Raw genomic sequence first — 27,818 nt, forward strand, 5'->3', positions numbered from 1 at the left:
TCCCCGTGGCCGAGGAACTCCTCCCAGGGTTGCAGTGCGGATTTTGTCCCCTCCGGGGCACAACGGACATGATTTTTGCAGCGCGACAGCTGCAGGAAAAAGGCAAGGAACAGCGCCAGCCCTTATACATGGCCTTCTTCGATCTTACAAAGGCCTTCGACACTGTCAACCGCGAGGGTCTATGGAGTGTCCCCAAAAATACGTCACCATCCTCCGCCTGCTCCACGACGACATGCAAGCCATGATCCTTACCAAAGGATCCATCACCGTATTTATATAGCGCCTTTCATGGCCACCAGACGTCTCAAAGCGCCTTAAAGCCAATGAAGTACTTTTGGAGGGTAGTCACTGTTGTAATGTGGGAAATGCGGCAGCCAATTTGCACACAGCAAGCTCCCACACACAGCAATGTGATAATAACCAGATAATCTGTTTTTTTCTTATGTTGATTGAGGGATAGAAATTGGCCAGGACACCGGGGATAACTCCCCTGCTCTTTGAAATAGTGCCATGGGATCTTTTACGTCCACCTGAGCGAGCAGACAGGGCTTCGGTTTAACATCACTTCCGACAATGCAGCACTCCCTCAGCACTGGACAGGAGTGTCAGCCTAGATTTTTTGTGCTGAAGTCCCTGGAGTGGGACTATGAACCCACAACCTTCTGACTCAGAGGCGAGAGTGCTACCCACTGAGCCACAGCTGACAAAAAGCAAAGCATTAATGCTGCCTGAACTGCTGAGATTGCCAGCATTTTCTGTTTTTATTCCAGATTCCAGCATCCGCAGTGTTTTGCTTTTGCATTAATGTTAAATTGTTTAGTAGTTTACAGTTTATATTAAAGCATAATGGTGATTCCTGTTATTTGTGTAGATTTATTACTGTAATTATAGAATCTTGCAGCACATTCGGTCCATGGTGTCTGAGCCAGCTTTTTGAAAGAGCTATCCAATTAATCCCAGTCCTCTGCTCTTTCCCCATAGCTCTGCAAATGTTCCTTTTCCAAGTATATATCCAATTCCCATTTGGAAGTTACTGTTGAATCGGCTTCGACCGCCCTTTCAGGAAGCGCATTCCGGATAATAACAACTCATTGTGTAAAATAAATTCTCCTCATCTCCCCCTGCCAATTATCTTTAATCGGTGTCCTCTGGTTACAAACCCTCCAGCCAGTGGAGACAGTCTCTCCTTAATGAATCTATCGAAACCTGTCATGATTTTGAGCGCATCTATAAATCTCCCCCCGCCTTCACCTTCTCTGCTCGAAGGAGAACAATCCCAGCTGCTTTATTCTCTCCACATAATTGAAGTAATATTAGTGTTTATTTCAATAGGTCACAGTATGTAAGCTGAAACTAAACAAACATTGGCTAACGCAAGACGACTGGACTTGCTCTGACCGGCTGGCAAAATTCCAGATCGTTTGTATAAGACAGTAAGTATGATCATACGTGCTTTGTTGAAATTCCACACCCAAAAGGGCCGATTTTAACCCCCTTCGCGCCCATGAGAAGTGTAGAGGGTTTAAAATGGTGGTGGTGTGGTACTCACTGTGTTAAAACCACACTCACACCCTGCCCCATTTTAATTGGCACGATTAGAGCAGTGTTGGAACTTCGGAACCAGAGGAGACCATTCAGCCCCTCGAGCCTGTTACACAGGAACCGGAGGAGGCCATTCAGCCCCTCGAGCCTGTTACACAGGAACCGGAAGAGGCCATTCAGCCCCTCGAGCCTGTTACACAGGAACCGGAGCAGGCCATTCAGCCCCTCGAGCCTGTTACACAGGAACCGGAGCAGGCCATTCAGCCCCTCGAGCCTGTTACACAGGAACAGGAACAGGCCATTCAGCCCCTCGAGCCTGTTACACAGGAACCGGAGCAGGCCATTCAGCCCCTCGAGCCTGTTACACAGGAACAGGAGCAGGCCATTCAGCCCCTCGAGCCTGTTACACAGGAACCGGAGCAGGCCATTCAGCCCCTCGAGCCTGTTACACAGGAACAGGAGCAGACCATTCAGCCCCTCGAGCCTGTTACACAGGAGGCCCTTGCGCCCCAGGCAGGCAAGGCTTTCACTGAAATTCAGGAGTCGTGGTCTGTTGACATTATTCCGGCCCCAATGCCAGTCACGTGATCGGCACTCGGTGCCGGACTCACAGCACCACTGGGCACCCAAGGAGCATCAGGCCCAGCAGAGGACCACGATGGCAAGTTTCCTTCTGGTGCAGCCAGAGTAGGAGTTCCTGCCCCTGCCCAGGTTTCCGTCCCCTCCCGGCGCGATCACCTGGCTGCCAGGTTCCAGAGGGTCCCCGGCAACGACCGGTTGCCGCGCTCACTCCGCCAGCCTCCATTTTACTCCCGTCAGATGCGGGTGGTGTAACGTATCATCACATGGTGTGTCACATGGTTTAGTGCGAGCATGCTCAGTTTGCGCTGACCCAATAGAGCAAGCACTTGTACCAGCAACTCATGGCGTCTGAGCTTCAGTTGATCTACCCACATATATTGCAAGTAGGAGCAACTCTGTTGTCATGGTAACCAGGCCTAGGCCTCAGCCTAGCCAGTCGGTGTGAGCCTGATGCTCCCCCCACCCCCCCGCCACCATCGGCCTCATGCTCATCCCTCGTCCCAGGTTAAAATCAGGGCTACAGTTTCTGATGGTTTGGACAGAAAGCAGGCTCTTACCGTTGGCTGGGCAGGGAAGCGTGACCTTTTCTCCGACCAGTCGCTCCTGTTTGGCATCAAATAACGCAAGACCTTCGGCAAAAAACGGTGCTTCTATTGAAACATAAAGGACATTTGGCTCAGCATCGTGACCTATCGAGCTTTTGCCTTCCCCAAAATAATTTGCATTATAGATCTCAACAAAGTACCACAGTGATGGCAGCCACAGAGTTTATCGCAGGAGAAACTTGGAACATTTGTGTTTTGTTTTGGAGAGGTGGAATCTATTTCTTTTTGAAGTATGTTGTCTCTGCTTGTGTTTCCTCCGATCTCGCACTTTACCCGGCCAAGGGGACACCTTTGCGAATGGTGACCTGCAGCCAGTTGCTGAGGTGATTGAGAGTTCCCCAGGAAGACACTGGAGGCCATTTGAAATTCCGGGGGAGAAGAGGCTGCAGCCATCTTGAAGCCCCCCCCCCCCCCTCACCCCCCTCCAGGGGTCTGATTTTAATGGAACCCAATGAGCTGCGGTCTCCAAACTGGCATCCCGAAAGCAGGCCAGCAGCAAGGTAGGCCAGTGGCGGATGATGAGGAGCCTGGGTTGGCATTGGCCCACAGTGGCTCTTCCTGACCCCACAAATATAATTTACAACTTACCGTTCCAGGGCCACTTCACCGATGAAATTAGTTGGAGAGAGCGTACGGTAAACACTCTGACCAGGTCCATCTAAAATGGCCAACAGGGTCCCATGTAAGTCACAGGACCCCAATTTGCATGTGAAAAGCGGCCTACCACCTGAAACGGGCAAGTGCTTCAGCCGCCCGATTGTAGGCCCCTGGGAAAGAGGCAGCGAGCCGATCGTCACGGTTACAGGGGTGGGAAGTCTGTCGACATCATTTTGAGACCGATACCGCCCCGTTAATGGCAATCCTAGCAAGTTAAAATCGAGCCCACTAATTCTGATATTGCTCTGGTACACCACATTACTTCACACAATGGATTCATCTTCTCATTATTCAGACCGAAACCACGAAAAATAAAATTTGGGCAGCTTCCCAAATCCAAACCAGAACCAGATTCGTTGACGTTTCTAGTACATGGAGAACGGTAGCATAGTAGTTATGTTACTGGGCTCGTAGTCCAGAGGCCTGGACTAACGATCCAGAGATATGAGTTCAAATCCCCCCAAGGAAGCTGGGGAATTAAAATTCAGTTAATTAAATAAATCTGGAATTCAAAAACTGATGACCATGAAACTAGGGAATTATTGTAAAAACCCATCTTGTTCACTAATGCCCCCATATGGGAAGGAAACATGCTGTCCTTACCTGGTCTGGTCTATATGTGACTCCAGACCCATAGCAATGTGGTTGAATCTTACTTTTCCCCTGAAATGACCCACCGAGCCATTCAGTTGTACCAAACCGCTACAAAGAACGGTGTCACCACCACCTTCTCAAGGGCAATAAATGCTGGCCTTGCCAGCGACACCCACATCCCAGGAATGAATACATTAAAATAAATTGTAACGAGAGGGAGTGCATGACTGTAGACAAGGTCCCATCTCTTCACATTTGGTGTCCAAAATGGGAGCACACCTTGGAGCTGTGATATAAATGGTTCCAATGTACACTTACCCAACACTACCAGTGTCATTTCAGTCACATCCTGACCGGCGCTATTGGTTGCAACACAGCGGTATATCCCAGCGTCCGCAAGTTCCACGTCTTCAATGCTGACTGAGCCATCGGGCCCATCCAGAGAATCTCGGGCACCCTGCAGCAGGGCTTCATCGCCCCTGTACCACCTGATTTTAGGAGTTGGGTCGCCATGCGCCAGGCAGGGAAGGTCAACAGACTGACCCACGATTGCCTTCAGGATATGATGTGAAATATGGATTTTGGGAGGATCTAGAAAGAGGAAAACCAACGAGAATGATTGGAAGAAGAAGATGTCATTCGGCCCATTAATACCATGGACTCGACCCAGCCTATTCATCTCCAGAGGAATGTTTCCCGCAACGACTCTCCCTACATCCCACCCCCAGAGCAAGTCAGACCAGACTCCAGAATATCTATCCAATAACTCCTACATTTCACATGCTTACCTTCTGTAATGTATTTGCTTCATGGGTTTTTGCTGAAGAATTCATAGCAACACATTGCTGTTAAGAACTAGTTGGCTTATTAGCAAAAGGTTTAATAATCACATTATTGATTCATCCACCAGGATCACAATCACCTGCCTCATTGTGGATCACCTGAGCCCAACTGGCTGGGGTTTTATTGAGTCTTGTGAACATCACGTGACTGGCGAAGCCACTCCCAACTCAACAGTTCTACCAACCCGTCAGCATTATTACAGATGTGTACATTACATCATAGGCAGTCCCTCGAAGTGAGTTCTTAGGTGACTGAACAGTCCAATACGGGAATTACAGTCTCTGTCACAGGTGGGACAGACTGTCATTGAGGAAAGGGGTGGGTGGGGAGTCTGGTTTGCCGCACGCTCCTTCCACTGCCTGTGCTTGGTTTCTGTATGCTTTCGGTGACGAGACTCGTACATTACAGCTTCTTACCGATGACAAATCCATGAGTCCGGCAGCTCAGGAACCACCATGTGCTGAAGGGACCAGGGGTAACCTTGGTGCTAATGACTGCTGACCCAACAGAAAAACCCCCAACAGCAGAGGAAAGCCTCATGCTGCAAACTTGAACATCCATTTGCTGGTCGACACCCACAACCTCCACCACTCGAGAAGTGCGCCATCCAGCTTTGACACGATGAAAGAGAGTGTGCAAAAGAGCAATGGATGTATACAATGCTTTAAATGGTTCCTCTCAGAGGCTGCGTTGTTCCTACCCAAGGCTTGTGTCATTCTTGGTGAGCCTTACAAGAAAAGTATGCAACAGTGACGAGCACACTCTTCTTCCCCTTTGCAGCAGGTACACGGGACCGAGGTGACTGTGTTGACTTGGTCCGCAAATTCCCCCATGCAGCTTGCACCTGTGCTTCACCTCAAAGGTGGCTTTCAACCCACGGTGTCAGCTGTGGCTCAGTGGGCAGCACACTCGCCTCTGAGTCAGAAGGTTGTGGGTTCAAGTCCCGCTCCAGAGACTCGAGCACAGAAATCTAGCCTGACACTCCAGTGCAGTGCCGCGGGAGTGCTGCACTGTCGGAGGTGCTGTCTTTCGGATGAGATGTTAAACCGAGGCCCCGTCTGTTCTCACTCAAATGGATGTAAAAGGTCCCACGGCACTATTTCGAACAAGAGCAGAGGAGTTATCCCTGGTGTCCTGGCCAATATTTATCCCTCAAGCAACATAACAAAAACAGATTATCTGGTCATTATCACATTGCTGTTTGTGGGAGCTTGCTGTGCATAAATTGGCTGCCACGTTTCCCACATTACAACAGTGGCTACATTCCGAAAAAGTACTTCATTGGCTGAAAGCGCTTTGATACGTCCGGTGGTCATGAAAGGCGCTATATAAATGCAAGTCTTTCTTTCTTTCAAGTAAGACTAACCTACTGTGGTACCTCTCCTGCAGCAGGTCCTCTCCCCCCTCCAGCATCTCAGGGTTGATGTTTCCCACATGTCTCCAGTGCAAAAGAAAGATTTGCATTTATATAGCGACTTTCATGACCTCTGGACATCCCAAAACGCTTTACAACCAACGAAGTACTCTTTGAAGTACAATCACTGTTGTAATGTGAGAAACGCAGCAGCCAATTTGTGCACAGCAAGCTCCCACAAACAGCAATGTGATAATGACCAGATGAGAGACAGAACGAGGCTGGGATAAATAAGTCTCACCATGAACGATGAGCTGCAACATCAACGAGGTGTTTCCTGCCCTGTTTATAGCAGAGCATCTGTAGAGGCCACTGTCAGACACTCTTGAATCCAAGATCCTCAGTGACCCCGAAGGCAAGACTGTGTATCTGAAAGTAAACAAAACAGGCAGCTCAGGAAACGCAAGAGCTTTGCACTAAACATTAACAAAATTCTTTCTGAATCATAAATCGCTGAGTAGATGCATTGAGTTGTCGCAATGTTCATCTCCAGGACCAGAGCTTGATTCCAGCCCAGGCTGAAGCAAAGGAGGCCTCCATTTCTGACAGCTACATTTCAAGGGTCTTAAATCAAATGAGCTTGGAGCAGTTTCAACCTCGCTCTGCGGTTATGGACGCACAACACAAACTGCTCTAAAGTTGGCACTGATTTGTTAATGACATTCCAAGAGGTCACAACGATGACAAACATAGGAAATATCCATTGATGCAACAACTTGTATTTATATAGAGCCTTTAACATAGTGAAATGTCCCAAGCCGCTTCACAGGAGTAGCATGAGATGTAAAAAGTTTGACACCGAACCGCATAAGGAGAAATGAGGGCAGGTGACCAAAAGCTTGCTCAAAGAGGGAGGTTTTAAGGAGCGCCTTAAAGGAGGAAACAGAGGTAGAGAGGCGGAGAGGTTTAGGGAGGGAGTTCCAGAGCTTGGGCCTAGACAACAGAAGGCACGGCCACCTATGGTTGAGCGATTATAATCAGGGATGATCAAGAGGGCAGAATTGGAGGAGCGTAGACATCTCGGGGGGGGGGGGGGGGGGGTTGTGGGGTTGGAGGAGATTACAGAGATAGGGCAGGGCGAGGCCATGGAGGGATTTGAAAACAAGGATGAGAATGGTACAGTAGGGCGTCTCTTGTTAGCTTGGGCCCGAGACCCCTGTTGGGGTGCAGTGTAAGCGTTTCACTCCCCAACTAACCTGTGCTGCCTGGGAATGTTTGTCGCTGATATTAGTTGTGTGGAAATGGGAAAATGTTCCATTTCACAGCACTGACCTCCCTCACTCTGATTAGCACATGGAGTACGAGCCGAAAGTGCAGCCATTTTATAGCTGCATCTGGTGACTCCGCAGGCCTTGAACCATTTCCCTTCTTCCCCCCGCCCCCACCGCTGGCCCCACCCTAACCATCCCGCCACTCTCAGTCTCGCATGTACCATGCATGTGGGAATTTTTTTTAAGTTGGAAGGAGGGGCAAGTTACAATCACACTTCTTTCAGCACTGACCTGCTAAGGGAACAGCGTGCAGTTTGAAATAAAAACAAAAAATGCTGGAAATACTCATCATCATCATAGGCGGTCCCTCGAACGAGGATGACTTGCTTCCACATGAGTTCGCAGATGTTTCAATGAAGGACCCGATGTTCCAGTCCTGAACTCCAGTTGAGGGGGGGGTGGAAGATGCCTGTACATGGATTTTTTAATGTGTGGTGACAGTTGCACATCAGCCACCACACGGGCTTGACAGAGCTAGGCCTTTATCCAGTGGCAAGGATTAACCAGGACGACTGGAGACCTGCTCTGCTGCACGGCCCTTGGCTCTTCTGGGCCCAGGCTCAAAGAAATCATACCTGACAAATCTAGGTGTACTACTTTGATGAGGCCATAAGCGGTGGTACTGTCGTTCGGATGAGACATTAAACCGAGGCACAGTCTGCTTTCTCAGGGTGGACGTAAAAGATCCCGCGGCACTATTTTGAAGAAGAGCAGGGGAGTTATCCCCAGTGTCCTGGCCAATATTCATCCCTCAGACAACATAACAAAAACAGATTATCTGGTCATTATCACATTGTTGTTTGTGGGAGCTTGCTGTGCACAAATTGGCTGCCGCGTTTCCCACATTACAACAGTGACTACACTCCAAAAGTACTTAATTCGCTGTAGAGCACTTTGAGACATCTGGTGGTCATGAAAGACTCTATATAAATGCAAGTCTTTTCTAATGTGACACACCAGCTTGTGTGTTATCCCATTAGTGAGGCTCTCCAGCTATTTGCTTGTATGAGACACACGCCAGTGTGTGTTGTCCTGTATGCGATGCAGGCTAGGTCGCGTGTTTTCCTGGGTCGTCCTCTGCCTTATTGATGATAAAATAAATGAGGATATTAATTGGATAAAAATTTACTTATTTCTTGGACTGTGCTCTATGCCAATGAGCAACATCAAACAGTGACTTTACTGGAAAAACTGTGCAAATTCTCATCATCGGTGTGGAAACAGAATAAAGAACGCGTTTAAAAATGGGAACAGTAATTAAGGGACGTGTCTGATCTGATTTAAACACTCGATGCTGCCACAGTCCCACTGCCTGACTCAGGCAGATGGGACCAGCTGTGATATTATCAAATAACCACAAAAATATCGCCTTCCAACCAAGTCTGCCTTGAAAAAGGATTGCAACCTGACTTGGTGCCGGGGGTGGGGGCTAGAGGGTGGAGGGAGGGGGAGCTGGCATGCTACGTGAGAGTAGACATCGCAGCCACCCCTCCAGCTGAAGCAGGACCGCACCTGGGTTGCAGCCTGGATCACTGCTGCCGGGGATAAGATAATACAAAGGATGAGGCTTTAGCTCTGTGCAAGGACATGAGATTCTGGGGCTCTTTTCATTGGAACAAAGACTTGGATTTATATAGCGCCGTTCACGACCACTGGACGTCTCAAAGCGCTTTACAGCCAATGAGGTACTTTTGGAGTGCGGTCACTATTGTAATGTGGGAAACGCGGCAGCCAATTTGCGCACCAGCAAGCTCCCACACACAGCAATGTGATAATCTGATCGAGGTGTTCAGAATTATGAAGGATTTTGATGAGGTAAATCGGTAAAAGAAAAACTATTTCCGCTTGCCAATGTGCCAGTAACTGGAGGGCAAAAATGTAAGATCACCAATTATACAACACAGGAGGATCAGGAATTTTTAATAGAGAGGACATGGAATGCCTTACCATAAATGGTGGAGGAAGCAAAATCCATCATCGCTTTGGAAAGGTAAATAGATAAATATTTTGGGGAAAAAATGTACGGGGAAAGGGCATGGGAATGGGACGAAGAGGTCTCTTTCTGTGCTGTAAAGGTCTGTCATAAGAACATAAGAAATAGGAGCAGGGGTAGGCCCTACGGCCCCTCGAGCCTGCTCCACAATTCAATGAGATCACGGCTGATCATCGACCACAACTCCACTTTCCTGCCCGATCTCCATATCCCTCGATTCCCCTCGAGTCCAACAATCTATCGATCTCAGCCTTGAATATATTCAGAGATTCAGCATCCACAGCCCTCTGGGACAGAGAATTCCAAAGATTCACAACCCTCTGAGTGAAGAAATTCCTCCTTATCTCTGTCTTAATTGGCCAACCCCTTATCCTGAGACTGTGCCCCCTGGTTCTAGACTCTCCAGCCCCGGGGGAAACAACCTCTCAGCATCTACCCTGTCAATCCCTTCAGTGCAATCTAGTACCGAAACCGACAACCGACTCTTTGTACCTAGACGCACTGAATCAATCGCCTTCTCATTCACCGATATCTCAAATAATGTGTGATTTCGATCGAGTTGTTATTTTCTTTGCTCCTGAACTTTGAACCATTTGCAACATTCGGGGAATCATCAGAATGGCATGACAAAGTTTGGAAATTCCAGTGTCCTTCACTTCAACCAGAACAGGATTTTTTTTAAATATAATTTTGCAATGGAAAGCCAAGTACTAAACCCAACTGGCAACGGAAAAAAAGAAAAATTAAAGTGATGATTTTTAATAGTTAGATTACAGACAGATGAGATCACAACAGAAATGGTCTCATTCACAATGATCTAATCATCCAGGAGGTGAACAAGCATTTCTGCATCTGTTTGTTACCGAGAGGAATCTCAAAGCAGTCAGTGCAGAACTTCAACGCCCCTCCTCCCCCGGAGCATCAATACTCGAGTCAAATTCAACTACACACACTTCTCGATGTGCCTTTCTGATGTCCGGACTGGGCAAGTAAAAATAGGTCCAGCGTCCAGGTTGTTAAAGTTCTCTGAAATTGGACTCTCAACCACATTACCATCGATACTCACTAGTAAAGCTATCAGCACTGACAGTTGCCCCTTGGTGAGCTCTGGACTAATCCATCCTCACTCGATGTGGTTTCAAAGACACACACCTCACAACGGGGAAAACAAACAACTTAAATATTTTTAAATGTGTTGCCAATCTGCGTCTCTTTCGAATTGTAAATCTCATTCCCCGCAATTCCCCAATGTCGACAGCTCTGGACACAGCAGCCAATCTTCAAAAATCTTGACACGTACAAGCTGATAGCTTTTTCTCCAAGTTGTTCTTTGCGCCAAGATTCAAGCACAGAGCAAAATACTCGGAAAAAACAGGGCAGCATAGTCTGGATAGAAGAGGGTATTCACACCCAACATTGCTCTTCCTACATTTTGCCCTTTCTTTGCCGCATCATCAATGGCACTCAGAACTCTAATTGATATTCATTTTCAGGTTGTGTTTTCAAGGCAACTGTTTGGACACCTTGTCGGCCTCCTATATGGCTCAGAGACGTGGATTATATACAACAGACATCTCAAAATACCACCAGTGCTGCCACCGCAAGATCCTGCAAATCCCCTGGGAGGACAGACGCACCAACGTCAGTGTTCTCGATCAGGCCAACATCCCCAGCATCGAAGCACTGACCACACTCGACCAACTCCGCTGGGCAGGCCACATCGTCCACATGCCTGACACGAGACTCCCTAAGCAAGCGCTCTACTCGGAATTCCTACACGGCAAGCGAGCCCCAGGTGGCAGAGGAATTGTTTCAAGGACACCCTCAAAGCCTCCTTGATAAAATGCAACATCCGCAACGGCACCTGGGAATCCCTGGCCCAAGACTGCCCTAAGTGGAGGAAGAGCATCCGGGAGGGCGCTGAGCACCTCGAGTCTCGTCGCCGAGAGCATGCAGAAATGAAGTGCAGATTGCGGAAGGTGGTTGCGGCAAACCAGACTCCCCACCCACCCTTTCCTTCAATCACTGTCTGTCCCACCTGTGACAGAGACTGTAATTCCTGTATTGGACTGTTCAGTCACCTGAGAACTCACTTTTAGAGTGGAAGCAAGTCTTCCTCGATTTCGAGGGACTGCCTATGATGATGATGACGGGTATGTTCAGGATTCAAGAGGCCTTTACAATCGGACTTTCAACGTGTTGAAGGGTGTTTGAAATGGGCACACAACCCACATCAGGGTGTCTTTTCCTCTATTTGCTGTGTGTAACAAAATCATAAATCAATTCTTTACAACAGGATAACAATTTCATTACGTAAAAGGTGCACAGAGGAAGTCTTGCCTCACTGTGTTCCATATGAAGACAACCTAAATGACATTGTGTATCTACACATGTCTCAAGACACCCAGAATTGTCAGTAAGGGCCGACTACAGGTATGGCCATATACCCGAGTTGAATGTTGGGCAGCTTTGCAACTTGGGTCATGTAAGAGACAAATCACTATTTATGGACAATGGGGAACAGAATTATTCACAGCTTGCTGCCATTGAGCAAAATAATGAGGCTAGTTATTGAACTAGCCATCTTTCCGAGGCCCCGTTTGCTATCTCAGGTGGACATAAAAGATCCCAAGGCACTATTTTGAAGAAGAGCAGGGGAGTTATCCCCAGAGTCTTGGCCAATATTTATAGAAAATAGGTGCAGGAGTAGGTCATACGGCTCTCAATTAACATAACTAAAACAGATTATCTGGTCATTATCACATTGCTGTGTTTGGGACTTTGCTGTGCGTAAATTGGCTGTCATGTTTCCTGTATTACAGTAATGACTACACTCCAAAAGTATTTAATTGGCTGTAAAGCACTTTGGGACATCCTGAGGTTATGAAAGGCGCTATATAAATGCAAGTTGTTTCTTTCTTTCTTAAACAGGTGCAGCAAATTTGCACAAAGGAAGGTCCCACAACAGTAATGAGATAAATAACCAGATCACCTGTTTTTAGTAATGTTGTTTGAGGACACTAGGAGAACTCCTCTGCTCTTCGAAAAGCACCATGGGATCTTTTGCATCCACTCGAGAGGATATTTTGTGCGAAGAACAGCACCCCTGACAGTGTAGATCTCCCTCAATGTTGCACTGCAGTGGTAGCCTAGATTATAGAAACATAGAAAATAGGTGCAGGAGTAGGCCATTCAGCCCTTCGAGCCTGCACCACCATTCAATATGATCATGGCTGATCATGCAACTTCAGTGCATTCCTGTTTTCTCTCCATACCCCTTGATCCCTTTAGCCGTAATGGCCACATCTAACTCTCTTTTAAATATATCTAACAAACTGGCCTCAACAACTTTCTGTGGTAGAGAATTCCACAGATTCACAATTTATGTGCTCAAAATCTCCTGTACCTGCGACCAGACTAAGTGTTACCACAGAGCACAGGCGGTCACAAATATGCTGCCTTAATGCAACTGGAATTCTTAAGCACTATTTTAGCAGAGGTGTTTAATAATAAACGAGTTATCACCTCTGCCAAAACAACACAGGAATTTCAGACAACCTTTGTGTGTGTATGCCAATGACTCCACAAAGTGATGTCAAGTTCACAGATTCCCCAGCGTGGCTGGTAAAGAACGCAACTGTTTACAGCAGGCGGGCGAAAGGTGGCGAGGACAAGCAACAGATTAAGCTTTCCGCTGCAGGTTACCAGAGCAGCAGAGTCTTGATCACTGCAGCATGAGCTCACCATCAACACACAACCCTCAGCCGTCTGGGTGCCCACTGGAGAATTGCACACACCTTCTCGTGTGCTCTGCTATTGTGGATTATATTAGTAATGGCACATATTTACAGTAATGGGGTGACTGGTGGCTTTGATTAGTCGGGCCAATTTCCCAGTGTCACCATGGCATGATTCTAGACAGCGCATAAAAGAATGGCAGATTAAATTTATCCCAAGTGATGTGCTTTGATCCAGTGAATTATAATGTGTGCAGTGTATCATTGGCCTTGATCTTACGGTTTATATGGTGTTACATGTTCATGGTGTGCATGCTCATGGAGTGTTTCTCGAGTGTTTAAAGTGTAGCTTGTGACTGATTAAATTCTACTTCTGGTTGCCTCATATCCCCTTACTTCGCAAGCACGTCCTCGGGTGAGCAGGTTTCAGTGTGGGCTTAGCTGCGCTGACCGTTCAGCTGCCTGGGGTACCAAAGGGCGGTGATCTCTACAAGTGTTCTGCATGGCTCAGTTACATTCAGTGCCCAGGAGGAGTCATGGTCTTAACTTGTCAAGTCAGCTGCAGTGCTTGCTAAGCCTTGCGTTACAGTGAACTCGCACACTGAGAATACAATGGGGCTGAAATTGCCCCTCTCCCCGCCCGAAACGGAGCGCACGCATCCCGTTCCAAGTGCTTTTACCACCGCGGTGGTTGAGGTCGCCTCTTGAGCGAAATTCCGCTCTTTGGGGTTTTTTTACCCACTCAGATCCGGAAGCCGCTCTTAATGGCGGCGGAAGTTGATGCGGAGAGTACAACAGAGAAGCGGAAGTTGGGGAGGGAGTGTAGTGGCTGCCACTATGACATCATCACGGCACCGTGTCACCTCGGCTCTCCCCTTCACTTAAAGGGGCGCGCCTCCGCGATGGTTTAACTTCGGTCCACTGGGTCACCAGGGAGGGTTTCAGCCGGACCAGCGGCCTGGCACACAACGGGGTGCCAGGCTGCCTGTTGGCAGCCCGGCCAAACCCGGGGGCATAATTGTCGGGCCGAAATGGCAGTCGGCCAACCAAAAAAAATGCGGCGGCAGCGGCAGTAGGCCCTCCCCTTCCTCGCTGCGCCGTCAGGAAAGAACAGGCTTTGGCACCACTGGGCGGGCCGAAGATTCTCACGGTGGAATTTTGGGGCCGTGGTGTAGATCGATGGTGCAAACTGTGATTTAACACGATCGGCAGTGGAGCGGTGGGGGGAAGGGGGGGTATTACCACCAGGATAACACAGGAGCGGAATTTTGATAATGGCGGCCATTACACGGAACGTCGGCGGCCATTGCACTCCGCAGCGCGGTCGCTGATTTCCGGTGTTAACGGGCCTTCAGGGAAGGGGCAATTTCAGTCCCAATGGGTTTTCTGAGAGCAGGAATGGAATGTGACCTGCTACAATGGGAGGTGTTGTTCCTGTAATCTCTCTGCCTTTTCATCGACCTGCACACAATGTGTTAATACGGCTCTGTAACTAATTGAAGTAGTGTGTTTATAATGCATCAGAATGCCAGGTGGTTGGGACGATGTTGGAGTCCATTATTAAAGAAGCAGTAGCAGGACATTTGGAAAAGCAAAATTCGGTCAGGCAGAGTCAGCATGGATTTATGAAGGGCAAGTCTTGTTTGACAAATTTGCTAGAATTCTTTGAAGATGTAACAAACAGGGTGGATAAAGGGGAACCAGTGGATGTGGTATATTTGGACTTCCAGAAGGCATTTGACAAGGTGCCACATAAAAGGTTACTGCACAAGATAAAAGTTCACGGGGTTGGGGGTAATATATTAGCATGGATAGATGATTGGCTAACGAACAGAAAACAGAGAGTCGGGATAAATGGTTCATTCTCGGGTTGGCAATCAGTAACTAGTGGGGTGCTGCAGGGATCAGTGGTGGGTCCCCAGCTATTTACAATCTATATTAACGAAGGGACCAAGTGTAACATAGCCAAGTTTGCTGATGATACAACGGGCCCAACATTGGCCAACCCCTTTTTTCGGCGCACTGACCTGAAGCACGCCGACTTTGTGCGCTGGAAAGGGCGCCAGAAAAAAGGGGCCCCATCCTGGCCGCTCTTCGGAGTTCCTGGAGTCGTGGCGTGGCGTGGAGGCTGAAGGAGGGGGCAGAGCACCTGTGCGCATGCTCCTGCCCTCCCAGCGCGTCCTGCGGGCTGTGAGCAGGACCCGATGCTCACAGCCCCTATCCCCGGCCGAAGGGACGCCCAATCTCGCCGCACCCTATCCCTGGCCGAGTGGACTCCCGCCCCGGCCGGCCGGCCCGCTGAGATCCCGGGCAAGTAGGGCTTTGCTTTTATTTTTTATTTAGTGGCTGTGCTTGTGTGGCTGTGCTTGAAACTTTTGATTGGGGGAGGGAGGAGGAGAGTTTTGGGGGGTGTAGGGGGGAGGAGGAGAGGTTTGGGGGGGGCGGAGGAGAGTTTGGGGGGGAGGAGGAGAGGTTTGGGGGGGGAGGAGGAGAGTTTGGGGGGGGAGGAGGAGAGTTTGGGGGGGGAGGAGGGGGAGTTTGGCGGGGAAGGAGAGTTTGGGGGGGAAGGAGGAGAGTTTTGGGGGGGAGGAGGAGAGGTTTGGGGGGGAGGAGGAGAGGTTTGGGGGGGGAGGAGGAGAGTTTGGGGGGGTGTAGGGGGGAGGAGGAGAGGTTTGGGGGGGCGGAGGAGAGTTTAGGGGGGAGGAGGAGAGTTTGCGGGGGTGTAGGGGGGAGGAGGAGAGGTTTGGGGGGGGTGTAGGGGGGAGGAGGAGAGGTTTGGGGGGGCGGAGGAGAGTTTAGGGGGGAGGAGGAGAGTTTGTGGGGGGGAGGAGAGTTTGCGGGGGGGAGGAGGAGAGGTTTTGGGGGTGCGGAGGAGAGGTTTGGGGGGGGGGAGAGTTTTGGGGGGGAGGAGAAGAGTTTGGGGGGGAGGAGGAGAGTTTTGGGGGGTCAGGAGGAGGAGAGTTTTTTTGGGGGGGGAGGTGGAGAGTTTTGGGGGGAGGAGGAGAGTTTGGGGGGGGAGGAGGAGAGGTTTGGGGGGTCAGGAGAAGGAGAGTTTTTTGCGGGGGGGAAGTGGAGAGTTTTGGGGGGAGGGAGGAGAGTTTGGGGGGGAGGTGGAGAGTTTTGGGGGGAAGGAGGAGAGTTTTGGGGGGGGAGGAGGAGAGGTTTGGGGGGTCAGGAGAAGGAGAGTTTTTTGCGGGGGGAAGTGGAGAGTTTTGGGGGGAGGGAGGAGAGTTTGGGGGGGGAGGTGGAGAGTTTTGGGGGGGAGGAGGAGAGTTTGGGGGGGAGGAGGAGAGGTTTGGGGGGTCAGGAGAAGGAGAGTTTTTTGCGGGGGGGAAGGAGGAGAGTTTTGGGGGGAAGGAGGAGAGTTTTGGGGGGAAGGAGGAGAGTTTTGGGGGGAAGGAGGAGAGTTTTGGAGGGGAGGAGGAGAGTTTGGGGGGGGAGGAGGAGAGGTTTGGGGGTTCAGGAGAAGGAGAGTTTTTTGCGGGGGGGGAAGTGGAGAGTTTTGGGGGGAAGGAGGAGAGTTTTGGGGGGAAGGAGGAGAGTTTTGGGGGGGAGGAGGAGAGTTTTGGGGGGAAGGAGGAGAGTTTTGGGGGGAAGGAGGAGAGTTTTGGGGGGGAGGAGGAGAGTTTTGGGGGGAAGGAGGAGAGTTTTGGGGGGAAGGAGGAGAGTTTTGGGGGGGAGGAGGAGAGTTTGGGGGCGGGGGGGGGGGGTGAAGAGATGAGACTTCCACACCCAGGAGCTGTAATTCCTCTGGTGCAAGTCTTCCCTCTCCTATTCCAGGCCGAACGGCCTCACGCACAGGCCGGCCCGCTGCCTTTCCCGGGCAGACTTTAAAGGTAAGGTAGGATTTACTTCTTTTTTTATTGTATTTTAATGGTTTGAGCTTTTCCTTAATGTTTGCTGCTTGTTTGGTGAGGTCCTCTCCAGGTCCCTCCCCTCCCCTATCCCCACCCGAATGTCTGCCGAATGTGCGCTGCTTTTTCTTAACTGCCCGCAACGTTTTTCAGAGCTGACCACATATGCTGACCTAAATGGATTTGGAGTAAGATTTTGCTGGCCAAAGTGGCCTAAATGGCCAAAACTGTCGTGTCTGGGAACGCACCCTTTGAAAAAAAACTGATCTAAAATAAATCGTACCGAACTGACTTACTCTGGAGCTAATTTTTTGGGGAAAATGGCATTTTCTAACTTATGCCAGAAAAAACAACTTACTCCAAAAAAATTGATGCAAGTCATGGCCAATGTTGGGCCCAATGATGGGAGGAAAAGCAATGTGTGAGGAGGACACAAAAAATGAGCAAAAGGACATAGACAGGCTAATTGAGTGGGCAAAAATTTGGCAGATGGACCATAATGTTGGAAAGTGTGAGGTCATGCACTTTGGCAGAAAAAAATCAAAGAGCAAGTTATTATTTAAATGGAGAAAGATCGCAAAGTGCTGCAGTACAGCGGGATCTGGGGGTACTTGTGCATGAAGCACAAAAGGTTAGTATGCAGGTATTGCAAGTGATCAGGAAGACCAATGGAATTTTGGCCTTTATTGCAAAGGGGATGGACTTTAAAAGTAGGGATGTCTTGCTACAGTTGTACAGAGTATTGGTAAGGCTACACCTGGAATACTGCGTGCAGTTTTGGTTTCCATATTTACGAAAGGAGATACTTGTTTTGGAGGCAGTTCAGAGAAGGTTCACTAGGTTGATTCCGGAGATGAGGGGATTGACTTATGAGGAAAGGTTGAGTAGGTTGGGCCTCTACTCATTGGAATTCAGAAGAATGAGACGTGATCTTAACGAAACGTATAAGATTATGAGGGGGCTTGACGGGGTGGATGCAGAGAGAATGTTTCCACTGATGGGGGAGACTAGAACTAGAGGGCATGATCTTAGAATAAGGGACCGCCCATTTAAAACTGAGATGAGGAGAAATTTCTTCTCTCAGAGGGTTGTGGATCTGTAGAATTCGCTGCCTCAGAGAGCTGTGGAAGCTGGGATATTGAATAAAGTTAAGGCAGAAATAGACAGTTTCTTAAACGGTAAGGGAATAAGGGATTATGGGGAGCAGGCAGGGAAGTGGACACGAGTCCATGATCGGATCAGCCATGATCGTATTAAATGGAGGAGCAGGCTCGAGGGGCATAGGGCCTACTCCTGCTCCTATTTCTTATGTTCTTATGTAATACTCCACAGTACTGTGCACCATGATCATGGATATAACATATTGTATGTGGTTTGCTTTCTCGCAATAAAACATCCCTAAAAAGGATGGTACCACTGCAGCGTGGCCACCAAGTTACGGTGGTAATAGGCCTTAAGGAAAGGGGAAATTTCGGCCCCTAGGTGTCCAGTCCTCTGGCACTATCCCCTCTTCTGTGGAACGTTGATATATGTCGTGCCTCTACTATCTCCTCCCTAGTTTCCTTGAGTATGCATGGGTGCATACCATCCGGACCTGGGGTTTTATCCTCTTCTGGTTTTTCAGTTATTTTCTCCCTCTCTATCCCAATCGTATTAATCTTTTGAAGCTTGGGCTCACTGTGAGGGTCTGTGCCTGGGTTGTGGTCTGAATTCCTGATGATTTATTAAAAGAAATGAGGAGCTTTTTTCAATCGGCGTCTTTGGTCTGAAAAAAGCCCTGCGAGCTCCATCCCCTCCCTCTCCCCAACAACCAAAACCACAGTTTCCTTGGGCAGCAGAGCACCTCCAGCAGCAGGCACTAGTTCAATCTGGTGAACCCCCTCCAGCACTGCAGACTTTGCCAGATGATCACCCAAGGCCTCAGTTTAACATCTCATCCGAAAGACTGTACCTCCAACAGTGCAACACTCCCTCAGCACTGCACTGGGAGTGTGAGCCTGAATTTATGTGTTCAAGCCCCTGGAGTGGGACTTGAACCTACAACCTTCTGCCTCAGAGGCCAGAGTGCTACCCACTGAGCTACTGTTGTACAGCCCTCCTTCACTATAACATAATGCTTCGATGCCTTTTGGTGCCGTTGCTCGATCCATTTTGCTTCACAGCACACAGGCTCCCGAGTGCACTGAACACTTACGCCAGGTTTGACGTTCAGCAGAATTGAGGCCTCAATATCCAGGCTCCCACTTGTACAATGAACACGTGGGTAAGGTACTGGAGGAGGGCCTGCAGCAGCTTGGGTCAGCATGTGACAGAGCGTACGGGAGATAAACGACAACATTTGGAAAGTAAATTTTAAAACCATACAATGCCCTTAGCACCCTATCACATGACTCACCGATTCAGCATGACTTCTAGTGTGAAGTATTCTGTACCAGCCTAGTCTGGTAAAGAAATTGTACAAATACATTCAAGGGGGGGGTACCAAAACTAGGGGCCATAAAGATAAGAGAGTCACAAATAAATCGAACAGGGAATTCAAGAGAAACTAATTTACCCCAGAGCGTGGTTAGAATGTGTCAAGTAGTTGGGGCAAATAGCACAGATGCATTTAAGAGGAGGCTAGAAAAACACATGAGGGAGAAAGGAATAGAAGCTTATGCTGAGAGGGTTAGATGAAGAGGGGTGGGAGGAGGCCCATGAGGAGCATGAACACCAGCATGGACAAGTTGGGCCGAATGGCCTGTTTCTGGTCTGTAAAAGAAAAAAAAGACTTGCATTTCTATAGCGCCTTTCATGACCACCGGACGTCTCAAAGATCTTTACAGCCAATGAAGTACTTTTGGAGTGTAGTCACTGTTGTAACGTGGGAAACGCGGCAGCCAATTTGCGCACAGCAAGCTCCCACAAACAGCAATGTGATAATGACCAGATAATAAGATCATAAGAAATAGGAGCAGGAGTAGGCCATACGGTCCCTCGAGCCTGCTCCGCCATTCAATAAGATCGAAGCTGATCCAATCATGGACTCAGGTTCACTTCCCTGCCCACTTCCCATAACCTCTTATTCCCTTATCTGTTTTTATTATGTTGATTGAGGGATAAATATTGGCTCGAGACACCAGGGATAACTCCCCTGCTCTTCTTCAAAAATAGCACCATGGGATCTTTTACACCTTCCTGGGGTCAGCACCAGGAGAATCACCTGAGGGCAGACAGGGCCTCAGTTTAACATCTCATCCAAATGACAGCACCACACTAGAGTGTCAGCATAGATTTGTGCTCAAGTCCCTGGAGTGGGACTTGAACCCACAACCATTCTAACTCAGAGGCAAGTGCGCTACCCACTGAGCCATTTGCCAACACTATTGTATAGCCCTCCTTCACTCTCACATGCTGCTACAATGCCTCTTGGTGCCGTTGCTGGTTCCATTCTGGCTCACAGCACACAGGCTCCCGAGTGAGCTGGCCACCTCTGGGTTTTCTGTCTGATCGGATGTTCTGCCGGCCTTCAAGTCACTCCTGTAATGTTTTCCATTGTTGTGCTGACTCGATTGGCCATCTCCATCTGCTTCCACTGCACTCCTTGCTCAAAATGCTCAACAGATGCAGAAATTGGCTGATTACAGAAACAATCTGAAGACAAGGCCAGCAGCCCAAGAACCGAATGATTCAGGGCAGGGGGTGGGTGGAGAGAGTGGGTGGTCGCCAAGACTGATGACGAACAACAAACCTAAATATGAAAATAGCCGTGGCCAAGCTTAAAGTTCTGGACGCATTCATCGGCCTCCAATTTACCAAATCCGTGCAGCAGCTGTTGTGATAACGTGTGTCATAAGTCGCATTTCAAACATGCCCCTCACATCGTCCGTTGAGTGAATGGCATCGCCTGGTGCAGTACTTCAATTAGCAGCGAGAGAAACAGCATGTTATCACAAATTAAAGTTCCAAACTCGAGGACATCTTGAGTTTATGGAGTTTGTATTCTGCTAACAGTCTCCCACACTAGACATTTCATCTTCCTCGGTCAGGTGTAACATGCCCAAGACACAGGGTAAAACTGCCTCTACAATGTGCTCTTCCCCCTCGCCCTGTCCCCCGTCATGTTGCCCCCCTCCCCACCCTCTCACCCTCACCCTGTCCATTGTCCTCCTCCTTCTCTTCCTGTCCCCCAGGCTCTCTGCCTGCTCTCTTCTCACGTTCCCCTTCTTGCTTGCCTTCTTTCCTCCTCCTCTGACTTCTCCCTTCGTGTCCTCTTCCCCCACCCCCCCCCCCTCCACACCCCCCACATCAGTTAGAGTATCAGCTGTGGCTCAGTGGGTAACACACTCGCCTCTGAGTCAGAAAGTTGTGGGTTCAAGTCACGCTCCAGGGACTTGAGCACATAAATCTAGACTGACACTCCAGTGCAGTGCTGAGGGAGTGCTGCGCTGTCGGAGGTGCTGTCTTTCAGATGAGACGTTAAACTGAGGCTTCATCAGCTCTCTCAGGTGGATGTAAATGATCCCACAGCCTCTATTTCAAAGAAGAATAGGCCAGTTCTCCCTGGTGTCCTAGCCAATATTTATCCATCAATCAAAAAAACAGATTATCTGGTCATTATCACAGTGCTGTTTGTGGGAGCTTGCTGTGCACAAGTTGGCTTCCGTGTTTCCCACATTACAACAGTGGCTACACTTCAAAGGTATTTCATTGACTGTAAAGTGCTTTGAGATGTCCATTGGTTGTGAAAGGTGCTATATAAATGCAAGTCTTTCTTTCCCCAATTTTCCTCCTGCACATTCTCTCTTATTCTGCCCAAATTTCTTTCCTGCCGTCGCCAATCTCCCACTTCCCAACCCCTATCCTCTCCCATCTCTGCTGCTTCCCCTTCATGGCTGGGAAGTCTAGAACAAGGGGTCACAGTCTCAGGATATGGGATAGGAAATTTAGGACCAGGGATGAGAAGAAATGTTTTCACTCAGAGGGTTCTGAATCTCTGGCATTCTCTACCACAGAAGTCTGTAGAGGCCAAGTCACTGAATATATTTAAGAGGGAGATAAATAGATTTATAGAAACAAAATACACCAAGGGGTATTGGGAAAAAGCAGGCATATGGTGTTGAGATAGAGGATCAGCCATGATCATATTGAATGGTAGTGCAGACTCAAAGGGCCGAATGGCCTACTACTGCTCCTATTTTCTATGTTTCTATGTTTCTATCACTCCCCTCCTCTCCCCTCCCCATCCTTAAAGTACTTGTGTCACTAGTTCCAACAGTGCAGCCACTGCCTTTAGCATCCAACTTCACTCTTACATTCTGTGGCAAATTTTAATTCTCTTTCATTCCACTCTCCTCAAGCCATGCTCTACCTTCCTTTTTACAACAGTGACTACACTCCAAAAACACTTCATTGGCTGTAAAGCACTTTGAGACGTCCGGTGGTCGTAAAAGGTGCTATATAAATGTAAGTCTTTCTTTCTGTACCCCCCACCCCATCTGTCTCTATCTTGTCCAGCCCATTCTATATTCCCCCTCCTGCTTTGCCCCATTGCACCTTCTCCACTGCCCAAGTCTCATCCCCCATCTCTGCACCTCAGCCCATGTCCAATTATTGTCCACCCTCTCACCCTCCATGACTTGAAGACTACACGTTGTCTTGACTCTCTGTGTACAACACCATGGGAGTTTGACGTAGTTAGTCTAACATTGTTCAAAGTCACCCTCTTGCATGCGTCAGATGACATTCCAGTTATCAGAACATAGGAAACAGGAGCAGGAGTCGGCCATTTGGCCCCTCGAGCCTGCTCCGCCATTCAATAAGATCATGGCTGATCTGATCTTGGGCTCAACTCCACTTCTCCACCCACTCCCCATAACCCTCGACTCCCTATCATTCAAAAGTCTGTCTATCTCCACCTTAAATATCAGAACAGTGGGCTGTACAGAATTTGATCATCTGTATCTATACTTTTTCCTTCATCAATCCCATTCATAACCAGGTGTTTTTTCCTGCTCTTTTTTAAAGTTGTTAGTTGATCGCATTAGATGGAATTCTTTTGGCCCGGGAGAAAAATGAGACCCTATCCTTAAAGATTGTACTGAGCTTGGGTCGAAGCAGTGTAGGAGGAAACGGTGGAAAGGTTGAAATGTGAATGGATGGGAGAACATAGCGAGGGGCACATCACCAAAGAGCGACAGAGATGAGGTAATGAAAGTAGTACTTGGGTGAAGCAAGCTTGCTTTAAGAGATCGCAGGAGGAGAGAAAGGCTGTGGAAGAGAACATTTTGAGGGCCTGCGAAAGAATGAGAGGGTAGATGGAAAAATAAGTCCGGATGCCGACATGTTAGTGCAGAACTCATGTTGAAGTTCGTGTCACCTTGTTGCACGTTGGAGCATCCTGTAAGGGTATTTTCACTGGGGATCCTTTACTAAATCTGAGCATACAGTATTCAGAACAACGTATGTTTAAACATTGCAATCAAGGTAAGGGGTGTGTAGGGGTGTGACACTGTACCAAGAAACGAGCAACAAGGGGAGCCCAACATGATCACAACCAGTTCCTAACAGATCAACCCCACATTAAAAAACTGTCACCTAATTTGTCAATCTCACTGGCTAACAGGACAATACTTCATTTCCCAGCATTAAAACCTGCACCTTAATGAGCACAAAATTCACTGTAATAATAATTCAATAATCGTTGTTAACCATTAAAATTAAAATCCAGCCCACAGAAGCATCAGATTATCATTGTCCCCAAAAGCCACATAAAGCAACACACAATGTTTAAGTTGTATATCCGCTCCAAGTTGGATATTCCCTTCCCAAACATCTGTTCCTCTTTAGCTCAGCCAAGAATATTTTCCACTATTATACATCAGAGAGCATTTTTCAGGATCCATGCAGCCTTGACAACCTATTGTAGACAATGTAGATCATTACCACATCCACACTGCCAACATAGGAAATCTCTCTGCACTTTAACAAAACCACAGAGCATGTTTTTTAACTGCAGTCAAACCCTGCTTTGTGCTCATCACTCTGCCTCATGACAAAATGGACCCTACAAGATATCGTAAATCAGCAGATGTTATTTCATCTTCATTACTTTTCCTCCCTTCCGTTACTCCTCCCTCCCCGCCCCTGCTTACGATACCTCAAAGCCAACTTGCTCACATTGCCTCCGACAGCACAGTTCATGAACTGGTGCCTAAGAACAGACCCAGTTATAACCAATGTCACCTTGAATTTTTTTTTTTCAACGCATGGTCCCTTTAAATGTTCCGCACAGCCACGCATGCACGGTAAAAAGAAAAGAGAGACTGCATTTATATAGCGCCTTTCACGACCACCGGATGTCTCAAAGCGCTTTACAGCCAATGAAGTACTTTTGGAGTATAGTCACTGTTGTAATGTGGGAAACGCAGCCAATTTGCACACAGCAAGCTCCCACACACAGCAATGCAATAATAACCAGATAATCTGTTTTTTTCATTCTGTTGATTGAGGGATAAATATTGGCCCCAGGACACCTCCCCTGCTCTTCTTTGAAATAGTGCCATGGAATCCTTTACATCCACCTGAGAGAGCAGACTCGGTTTAACATTTCATCCAAAAGACGGCACTTCCGACAGCATAGCAATCCCTCAGCACTGCACAGGAGCATCAGCCTAGATTTCCATGCTCAAGCCCTTGGAGTAGGACTTGAACCCACAACCTTCTGACTCAGAGGCAAGTGAGCTACCCACTGAGCCACAGCTGACACAGTCTTTCCCACTGGAACAGCTGGTGAGTAGCCCGGCTGTCCGGGGCCTCCTGATTGATGCGCAGCTTCGGGGGAACGTTGGTGGTTACCCTTTCCTCCTTCTCCCTCTGGGGGGGAAATCCCTAGTATTCACTTGGCACTTAAGTCAACACACCTCAGGACAAACCTGGGACATCTTCAGTCGATCACGCTGATCTTTAGATTCAAGTGAACTTCAGCTTCTCTTCACACGAGGTCGGAATATTATTCAGAATTCCTTCTGCTTGGTCAACTTGGAACTTGAGCCCAGGGATGTTCACGCAGGGAAAGGAAACACATTCTCACTTCAGGCAGCGAGTAATATTTGCCGACAAGCACTCCCAGGTCAACTGATTACTCTTTCACCATAGTCCTTTAACTGTTGATATGCTTGGTCTCAATGTCTCCTCTGACTAGAGTTGCCAACTCAAGTTGGACTTATTCCTGGAGGTTTTGTCACATGACCTCCAACCGTCCCACACAGTCACACAGCTCATTCCTCCCCCCCACGCCACACCCCCCCCCCCCACCGCTATCTCCAATATTTTTATAACAATTAAAGAAAAATATTCAAAGAGAATATTAAAATCACACTTTTTTCTTTGTTAATATGCCTAGGATTTTTCTCCAGGGTTGCTTGCAGTCGTGTCCGGGAGATTAATCTTGGAAACTCCAGGACAACCCTGGAGAGTTGGCAATCCAATCTCTGACCTCAGGTGGACATTCCATATTTCTAACGTTGAAGGTGTCAATGAGAAACTGAACTTCCTCCTTTGTGCCATAAATCTTACTTTTCCTGCAATGACTCACAACTCTCTCCAAAGCCCGTGTCCGGCTGATACTTGAAAACTCCTGCCATATCTGGGAACGATCTTCCATCGCCTCTCTCGCACCTCGTCACTTGAAAGGCAATCTTAACTCCTAACTCATCATCTACAACCCTCCTCCAGTGGAATAAAACATTCCAACAATGGCAGCAACTTGCATTTATATAGCACCTTTAATGTAAAGAAAAAAATGTCCCAAGGTACTTCATAAAAAGGATTTAAAAGTGGATGACAGGAGGCTGAGCCATGGGGGTAGATATTAGGATGGGTGATTGAAAACTTGGTTAAAAAGAGGGCGGATTTTCCAGTCTTTTGCGCTCCATCTTTCACCCCGGAGCGGCAGCAATGGGGTCTCCTGGGTGGGCGGTGAGCCTCCAGCACCCCACGGGGGTTTTTGGGGCCGGTTTTACATAAGAACATAAGAAATAGGAGCAGGAGCCGGCCATTTGGCCCCTCGAACCTGCTCCGCCATTCAATAAGATCATGGTTGATCTGATCTTGGCCTCAACTCCACTTCCCTGCTCGCTCCCCATAACCCTTCACTCCCTGATTGTTCATAAATCTGTCTATCTCCGCCTTGAATACATTCAGTGACCCAGCCTCCACAGCTCTCTGGGACAGGGAATTCCAAAGATTCACGACCCGCTGAGAGAAGAAATTCCTCCTCATTTCTGTTTTAAATGGGCGACCCCTTATTCTGATACTATGCCCCCTAGTTCTAGATTGCCCCACAAGGGGAAACATCCTCTCTGCATCCACCCTGTCACGCCCCCTCACAATCTGATATGTTTTGTGGTGGCGTGGAGCAGCACTGCCCGAAAAAGCTGCACCAGCGAACAACACCCCTGGTTGTGACACCGGCGCGAGTTTTGACTCTCGCCCGTCCCGTCTGCCCCAACGCGCACCCCGCAGTGACCACCTCGGAGAGCGGGCAGTCCGACCTACACTGACTGCAGAGAGGTGAGTAATGCCATCCTAAGGTAAGCGCGATTGTTTTTTACTTTTTACATTTTTTAGCGATTTATGTTGTGGTGGCAAGCACTATGTATTAGGAATGTTTTTTCCGTTTTTATTCTCCCCAGGCGTCTCTCAGAGCGCTCCCAGCTCGGCTCTTTAGCTGGGGAGTTTCCCATGCTAACGCTCCAAGAGAGGTGTACAACACCTCCCTCAGCACAGCGCCCCACACTCAGGGCCCAATTTTGCTGACTGAGGCACACACTGTTCCCGGGCGCAAACTGTACCGCCCCGCCGCCATTACCGCCCCGAAATCATCAAAGCCGAAAACCCAGCCCAAGGTTTTTAAAAAAAAGGTGGAACGGGGTAGGTCGATTCACGGAGGTAGTCCCAGAAAGTGAGGCTGAGGGGGCTAAAGGCATTCACCACCCACAAGGCAGAGAAGGAAGGGTAGTTGCACAACAGGCCAGATGCAGGCTACCAAAGGGAGGGGATGTTCAGCTGGATGAGGCGGAACAACAAGTTGGAGTGAGGTCCCACAGGGATTAAGCTAGGATCACCATTCAAAACTCCTGCTTTGGATCAACATTTGCCAATCATTTAAGAACATGAAAACATAAGAAATGGGAGCAGGAGTACGCCATTCGAGCCAATTCCATCATTCAATAAGATCATGGCTGATCTTTTACCTCAACTCCACCTTCCCGCTCGATCCCCGTATCTCTTGATTCCCTTAGCATCCAAAAATCTATCAACCTCGGCCTTGAATATACTCAAAGACTGAGCCTCCACAGCCCTCTGGAGTAGAGAATTCCAAAGATTCACCATCCGCTGTGAAGAAATTTCTCCACATCTCAGTCCTAAATGGTCGACCCCTTATTCTGAGACTGTGACCCCTGGTTCTAGACTCCCCAGCCAGGGGAAACATCCTCCCCGCATCTACCCTGTCAAGCCCTGTAAGAATTTTTTATGTTTTAATGAGATCACCTCTCATTCTTTTAAACTCAAGGGAATATAGATCCATTTCTGGAGTCAAATATGAAACAGTTGGTTTTAGGGCACCATTCAATTGCAGAATGAGGAATGGACAAAATCACACTAAAGGCAGACAGACGGATCGGGCAATGGGCACAGAAGGGTTGGGAATTGATGGAGACTGTTAGCCAGGAGAGAAAACTGC

General features: G+C 48.5%; 1 protein-coding gene across 1 annotated transcript in view; it reads right to left on the reverse strand.

Moving 5' to 3' along the window:
* Nucleotides 1-27,818, reverse strand: part of LOC139233090 (hemicentin-1-like) — a 530,358-nt gene that overhangs the window by 337,462 nt on the left and 165,078 nt on the right. The window contains exons 23-25 of the mRNA XM_070863608.1: nucleotides 6,479-6,606; nucleotides 4,299-4,571; nucleotides 2,682-2,774 (exon numbers count right to left, since the gene is read on the reverse strand). Coding sequence (XP_070719709.1) covers nucleotides 2,682-2,774; nucleotides 4,299-4,571; nucleotides 6,479-6,606 — 494 coding nt within the window. The remainder of the gene's footprint in view (nucleotides 1-2,681; nucleotides 2,775-4,298; nucleotides 4,572-6,478; nucleotides 6,607-27,818) is intronic.

The sequence above is a fragment of the Pristiophorus japonicus genome, chromosome 20 (genome assembly GCF_044704955.1).
Source record: "Pristiophorus japonicus isolate sPriJap1 chromosome 20, sPriJap1.hap1, whole genome shotgun sequence".
Classification (NCBI taxonomy): domain Eukaryota; kingdom Metazoa; phylum Chordata; class Chondrichthyes; family Pristiophoridae; genus Pristiophorus; species Pristiophorus japonicus.